This window comes from Zingiber officinale, chromosome 10A (genome assembly GCF_018446385.1).
Source record: "Zingiber officinale cultivar Zhangliang chromosome 10A, Zo_v1.1, whole genome shotgun sequence".
Classification (NCBI taxonomy): domain Eukaryota; kingdom Viridiplantae; phylum Streptophyta; class Magnoliopsida; order Zingiberales; family Zingiberaceae; genus Zingiber; species Zingiber officinale.
Window position 1 is genome coordinate 4,922,925 of NC_056004.1, and position 7,273 is coordinate 4,930,197.

The 7,273-nt window shown below is 44.7% G+C and overlaps 1 protein-coding gene across 2 annotated transcripts; it reads right to left on the reverse strand.

The window, feature by feature from the left end:
- Positions 1-688: 688 nt before the first annotated feature.
- On the reverse strand, positions 689-6,252 carry LOC122027047 (BEL1-like homeodomain protein 4). 2 transcript variants are annotated; one of them, XM_042585848.1, is made up of 6 exons: positions 5,858-6,252; positions 5,321-5,491; positions 3,918-5,105; positions 2,767-3,152; positions 1,561-1,621; positions 689-1,473 (listed from the first exon to the last, which is right to left on the reverse strand). In XM_042585848.1, the coding sequence occupies exons 3-6, from the start codon at positions 5,025-5,027 to the stop codon at positions 946-948; spliced, it is 2,085 nt and encodes a 694-aa protein (XP_042441782.1). In that variant the 5' UTR covers positions 5,028-5,105; positions 5,321-5,491; positions 5,858-6,252; the 3' UTR covers positions 689-945. The 2 variants fall into 2 exon arrangements, with proteins under 2 accessions (XP_042441782.1, XP_042441783.1); XM_042585849.1 differs by lacking the exon at positions 5,858-6,252 and adding an exon at positions 5,576-5,763.
- Between the last annotated feature and the right edge of the window lie 1,021 nt (positions 6,253-7,273).

Genomic DNA, 7,273 nt, shown 5'->3' on the forward strand with positions numbered 1-7,273 from the left:
TTTTGGACCAACTTTTAAAATGATTCTAATCAGCTTCACTCTTTTGAGTTTCTGTGACTAGTTGAATTGAGCTGAACTAAAATGAAGTTGGAATTTGGAAATAGAGTTGAAGACTTAGAGATTGGTTGTTAATTGGAATAACCTTCATGTAAATTCTACAGTAGTTACTAAATTTTGAAAAAAAAAATGCAGAATCTAATTCCAGCAATCTTTCTTAGCAGTTCTAGAATTCAAAATAGAAATCTATAATCTTTTATATATTGGGTAGTAAGTTCAAAGAAGAAAAGAAGGAAGTATGACTGGAATTCATTTATATAGCATTCTTTGATATCCATATCTTCCAATATATCTTAAACTTATAAAGTGAGACTAAAACCTTATTCACAATGAAATATCTTTTCTTTCTCCACCTCTTTTTGCCATTGTATCCAACAATAATTTTCTTTTTAGGTGACTATTTTGAATAGCTTCTTGTTCAAATGAGCAAGAGATCTGAGAAAGCTACGAAGCCTTTCATGACATGATGAAATTTTTATAATAAAGCTGTAGATATTTTCGCAATGAACTATATACGCCGAGACCTTTCCCGTGCCAGATGTGAACTTATCAAAGAATTTGGGAAATTTAGGTTTCAAAGAATAAACCTTCAATCTTCCCTTCCAAATCAGAAGGAAATAAAAATTCACAATTCAATTAATTGTACGAGTATAATTATATCTTCCCAATACCATAATGTGTTAACTATTCTCAGATACACAGGTTGACAGCAAAAATAATGAAGAAAATTAAACCTGCAAATGATTCTATATCATACACTAATTTCTATGTTCTTGCTATATCTATCTTAATTTACTTGTTGCAGATAGCAAAGAAGGATCAATTAACACATATGCAGATCAATGGTTGATTAATTTTAACTACCATCCTGCTTAATTTTGCTCGAAATTAACAGTGGTGGCTGAAGTCCCGAACAGAGAACCTGCTATTCTCCGACGAGCTTCCGCCTCCGCCGCCGCCGGTGTGCCGTAGCCCAAGCGTGAGCGACACGTCTCCAGCGCCGAACCTCGCGGCCGCAGTGGCTCCTCCGGCAAGCCGGTACATGTCGCCGAGGTTACGGCCTTGGGCGGCGAATGCGTCGGCACCGGCGCCAAAGAGGGCGTCGTCTCCGGCGAGGCTCGGAGGGTGGTGGCTGGTTCCGGAGGAGGGCGGGAGGCGGTGGTGGAGCTGGGCCATGGAAGATGTGCTCGGGGAGGCGTCGGTTTCTGCCGGTGGCGCGTGAACAACTGGTTCGGGTCTCAGTTGCGTTGGCTGAGCTGATGAGTGCGGTTGTCTTGCTTCCGTCTTGTGCTCCTGCGGCTGCTCCTCCTCCTCCTCCTCCTCCTTGTCGTCCTCTTCTTTGGATTCTTGTAGGTACATCTCCTCCACCATTGGCTTCCATAGCCTCACCCTTGCGTTGATGAACCAGTTGGCCACCTAAAGTTCAATTACAGAGATATATAATCAATCAGTAACAATACAATAATATATTACTTCACCAAGAAGAAGAAGAAGAGGACCAACCTGGTTCCTGGATAAACCTGTCTGCCTCGCCAACAAATGCTTATCGGCATCACTCGGATAACTGAACAAAATCAAGACACTGGGAATTAAATAACCGCAGATATATAATTGCCCATCAATATTAATGCAGCATATATAGCTAGAGTTCATGAATTCCAGGAATCCAGCAAGCTTTAATTGTACAGCAGAATGGTGGAGTATCACAGCTCAATATATATATTGTGGTGCAAGCACTGTGCTCGGGGACAACAAGATCCTTCAGCTTTAGTGAAACTTCTCTTAATCTAAGTCACCTAACAACTATGGACACTTTTAATTGAAGGATATTGTTAATAATTTTAGTTATCATATTTGAGTAATTAGTGATTCTCATATAATGGAGTATGCTCCTCAAAGTAAATAAAGGATATAATCCCGAATGTGATTACTTTGGAAATGTAAGATTTGATATGATTTTGGAGTTAACAAATAAAATTTCTTAATTTGTTTCTTAAAATAATAGTTTAAAAATTGAACCAAATAATATTACATTATATTTTATTCCTCTAATATTAGTTATATGATTATTTGATAATTATATAATTAAAATTATGTATGATAAACCAAATGATTATTGATGTCATTTTTATGATTTTCACTTTGGAAAGTGGAATGCAAGATATTTGATAACTACAATCAGTTGATCCAAAGAGTCAAAATGAGTGTATATATTTTGTGAGTAAGAGAAACTTTTTGTCAAAATTTAAATATCACAATGCCATGAAATATTTTGTTCAAACACGAGAACATGTTAATTATCCAACAAGAATCTAGGTCAAGAAAAGAGTCCGAGTTTAAACACAAACTCGAACAAAAGGCCAATGGACGAGTAGTCTTCACGACTACAAAATTAATTGGCAATAGTAGAAGCATATATAACTTAGCGCAGAATCAGAAACCTTATATAGAAGCTCCAAGAGAAGAAATATTAAATCAAAGAAGACTCAAAAAAACAAGAATTAATGTAGCAAAATAAGATACAAATCAGCAGACTGTCGTCGCATAACTAACGTAATCATATATGCATTAACATACTGAAATCAATCTAGAAGAGTAACATTATGGGATTTCAAGTTTGAAGATTTGAATCGAGAGAAAAATATAATTTGGGAATTGTAAATTATGCTTGTCGTCGATCAATGATAATTAAGGAGAAAGAAGACGTACGGGTGGAGGAAGTGCTCGAAGAGCCAGCCTCTGAGGATGTTGACGGAGCGCTCCGGCAGTCCTCGCTGCGGCCGCCAGGCCTCCTGCTCCATCATCCCCATCTGGTTGAACGCCCTCTGCTGCCGGAGGCTCTGGTCCAGCATCCGCAGCCGCGGCGTGTCGCCCTTGGTGACGCCCGACCCTCCCGCGCCGTCCTTCTCCCCCAGCAACTCGCACGTTTGCTTCAGCTGCGCCGCGATCGCATCCTTGAGGCACCGGAAGTGCCGCGACATGGCTTTCTGAGCCAGCGCCGTGTACGGCGTGGCCGCCCCGAACCCCATCACCGAGTCGAACGAGTTCACCACCATCTGCATCTGCTCGCAGTAGTGGTTGTATCGCCTCTCCACCTGCCATGGCATTATAAGTCAGAACACATTGCCGATTAATTAATTAATTAATTAGTACTCGAAGTAATTCCTCATTCATTCATTCATTCATTCACTATTACTGTATGATTGGGGACTACGGATGCAAATTAAGGACAGAGAATCAACGGCCCCTTGCCAAATTAAATGTTACCGTATCATCAGCATTATTACGATAATGGGTAACCACCATGCTTCTTCTACGCTGCTTCTGCGTGAATAATAATGCATGCACGAGTTGTTAAGTGCAGTACTGGCATAAGATTTGGTGAACTACTAACGAACTCAACACTCATTTGAGCAGTCAAAGTTGATGGAGAAAAATGATCTGTAATGCACACCCACTACGTTAGAATTAGGAAACAGACATTCCTCCGTGCCGGGAGGACCACAAGGTTAGAAGAAAAGGCACGAGCTGTTGCTCGGGAAAACAGAAAGGTAGTCATGGTTAATTTCTTGTTGAAAATACCCCTAATACGAGGGAAATCCCTGCACCCACCTTGTGAGTAGAGATTTGTTTAATTACACCGATCGCTATATGCGTCAAAATATCGTTAAAAATCACCTCGACCACTTTCTAAGGCAACTGTGGACTCAAAAAGCATGCTCATATATATGTGTGGCAGCTGTTCCCTCCGGCCAACTTACCGGCCGGCCGGCATTAATACGTGCACAATAAAGAAGTCGAAGAAGCTAGCTAGGTGAGATGAAATTAATATATAATAAGTAAATATGATATATACATGCCTCGTCGAGCATGGACATGAGCTTCGCCTTCTTCCTTTGTTGCTCGAATCTGTCGGAAGGGGACAAGGCAGGGACGTCCTTCGAGGAGGACGTCGGTGCGGCCGCCGAACTCGAAGCGCCGCCGCCGCCGCTAGGGTTACGGTTAGAGCTGGATATAGTGCCACCGCGCTTGCCGAGTTTATTCGGTTTCAATTGCCCCCTCCCCACGCTGCAGAACTCCTCCAACAGCTCTTGCGCCGCCTTAGAGTACTTGGAGTTTCTTAACATGTTGGCCACGCTCATTCCGCCACCAACGTGTAACTGATGCGGCTGCTGGCTTTGGTGCTCGTTGTTGAAGTATATGACGGCCCCTTGTCTCACGCGTAGATCGTCGGCCTTGGCCATCTCCAGCTGTTGCAGAGACGAAGAGAGGGATAGAGAGAGGCCTTGACCTTCGATTACTCGGCCGGCGGCGCCGAAGGGATTCTCGGCGTAGGACTGATGAAAGGGGTGGTGCGTGTGCAGAGAAGCGGCCGACGATGGAGACGGCGATCGATGCTGTTGCGGCGGGGGTTGCATCCCCGGCGGGTTAATTAGGAACAGCTGCATCGCTGCGGCGGAGTCGGCGCTCAAACCCGCCGCTACAGAATGCTGCTGGTCGTGGGGCTGCCGATTTGCGCCGTACCAGTCACCTGCGGCGACGGCGGGGAACCCGGCGCCGACGGCCATGGATCTTGAAGCCGTCCCATGGTATCCACCAGCCGGGATCTGGTTGGGGTGCATGTGGTCCATCGGCGCCGCCATTCCCGGCGGCGGGAAATTGAACATCTCGGAGAGCATGTTACCAGCGGCATCTCCGACGGCTGCGGACTCATAGATTCCGGCCTCATCGTCGGCACGGTCATCGATTGGGACGAGCGCGGGGTGTCCTGCCGCATCGAAGCCCTGCTGCACCCGGAGCTTGTTATTCCGCCCGATGTGCTGCTGTTGGTGGTCGCGGTTGGCGGTAGCAGCGCCCTGGAAGTTGAAAAGGCCTTGGTGGAAGCCCTGGGACATGGGCGGCGCCGGTGATGTAAGCGGGCTAGCTAAGAGGCGGTGGGCGAAGGTGAACGGCGTGGTTACCGATCCCATATTACTGCGCTCTCTTTCATCACCATCATGGAGAGCAACCCGTCCAATTCCCCTCTCGCTGGCCGGCTCCCAAGCAAGCTGCACCCATCGCAACCAACCAATTAAAAAACCAAAAAAAAAAAAAAAATCGATCAAAACAAAGAATCCAACAAGAACAAATTAATCCAAATATATATATTTTTTAAAAAACTATATATATTTAATAAGAAAAAAAAAACAAAGCTTCCATCCTTAATTAATTCCGGCGTGCAGGCAAGGGCTAAGAGAGCATGCAGCAGCTGCTTGGTGCTTACTGTGACTGAATTCTATTTCCGGGAAGAAGAGAGGGAAAGATTTCTCGACTAATTTAGATCATGATCATCACATCGTTGTCTTCCTCGCTCATCAGGCATGGCGCTTCCATCTCTGTCTGCTCCTGTCTCCTTTTTTGCTTCTCCTGCCCTCCTTCCCCCTACAATCGCCCTCTGAAAGGGAAGAGCGAGCAAGAATTAATATAAAATTTAGAAAAAGGTAGAAATTAAAAAGAACGAGGGCCGCCGATAGCAGACAGAAAAATAGAACATAACAGGTCGCTATTCCTCTTCCCCCCTCTCTCTCTCTCTCTCTCTTAGCTCCTTAACACTGCTCTGTTTCCTTTTCAACAAATTGACTCCCACTCCACTAGCGTCAAATGACCATTTGACCCCCACCATTCTTCCAATATGCTCAAAGAGGCACCTCCTATTTCCACCATTTTTGCGATACAAATACCGAATTTTGCACTCCTAATTCTTTCCCGTTTAGAAAATTTTAATCCTGACCACTTTGTCGAGCAGGTTGACTTGGGTTACCATCAGTAAATGCCAGAAGCCACCCACGGGGAAGCTGAGGGCACTCTCGTCATTCCGCCGCCTGCACCCGAGGCCCAGCTCAAAGCAGAAGATAAGGCTATGACGAGACTCAAACCACCACCATTAAAGGGCCTCCAAATTGAGCCATAAAGCGAGCCATCGCCATTCGATTTCGATCCGACGGTTCTCCTTCGTGGTCCCGGTCGCAATTTGGCGGGCGTGGGCGCTTATCGTTTGTCGGTCGCGCTTAACGGGCAACGATCCGACATCGACTCGGATCCGAAACGATCAATAATTTGCCGAATTCACCACCTGCTTCGAGCAATTCTGGTAAGCTATTAATGCTTAGATTTTGCCATTTCGATCCGGCAGCGGCAGCGGCAACGGCAACGGCAACGCACCGCCCGCGGGCGACTGTATTAATCATGCACGTGAACGATGGGAACTCGAGCGAGGGATTCACATAACTTCCCCGTCGTATGCTTCGACATTTTAGTTGCGGATTTTGCTAGCCGACGACTGCATCCGTCAGCTTATCGGATTTGTCTATGCCATCTTCTCTGCTGGTCCATCGCACCTTTTAGATTGATGTCACAGGAACCTCAACAAAGTCCAGTATTCATTTACAACCTCCCTCCCTCCCTTGCAATAGATTAATTAAATAAACTAACGCCAACAACCACCGGCCCACTGCCATCATCAGCATCGTCGTCAATCACACAATATTTTACCATCCGTCTCCCCAAATCACGTGCGACGTGCATGACTTCCGCACCACCTGTCGCTCTTTGGATCAGTTCTTTCTGTTACCAACTTCTAATTTGCAGTTGCAGCTTTACGGTATGAACAACCTATTTTCTTATTCAACTGATTATTATTATTATTATTATTTGTCAACGATGGAATCTTTACACTAGTAATAATCGATATTTTTTTGTATTTAATGTGATCCGTGATCAGCGAAATGAAAGGAACAGCTTGAGAAAATAAAAAACAAGAAGAGGAAAAAAAAAAAAAGGTGTGGTGTGGCATTAGCCTTATTAATGTTGATAATAATTTATTGGGCCTCTAATGGCTCTACCTGGCCCACAGTGGGCCCACGAGTTCCACAGTAGTCGTGGACCCCAACAATAACAGCGTTCCAATTTCAACCTCCCCGGATGGGCACGCGTGTGGCTGTGGCACTCTGTTTACCATCCCCATGGCAATAAAGACAAGGGTGAACTGAAGCGACTTGAAATTTATCAAAATTGGAATGTCCTTTTCATCCGTCTTCTAACGCAATTCATCGGATTTCATAACTATTCTTGCTGCCGATAGAAAAAATAGATATATAATTTAATTCGTGGGATTTTAATGATAAACAAATTAAATAATAATGGAATCGAACAAAACCGGAGCCATCGGCATCGGATT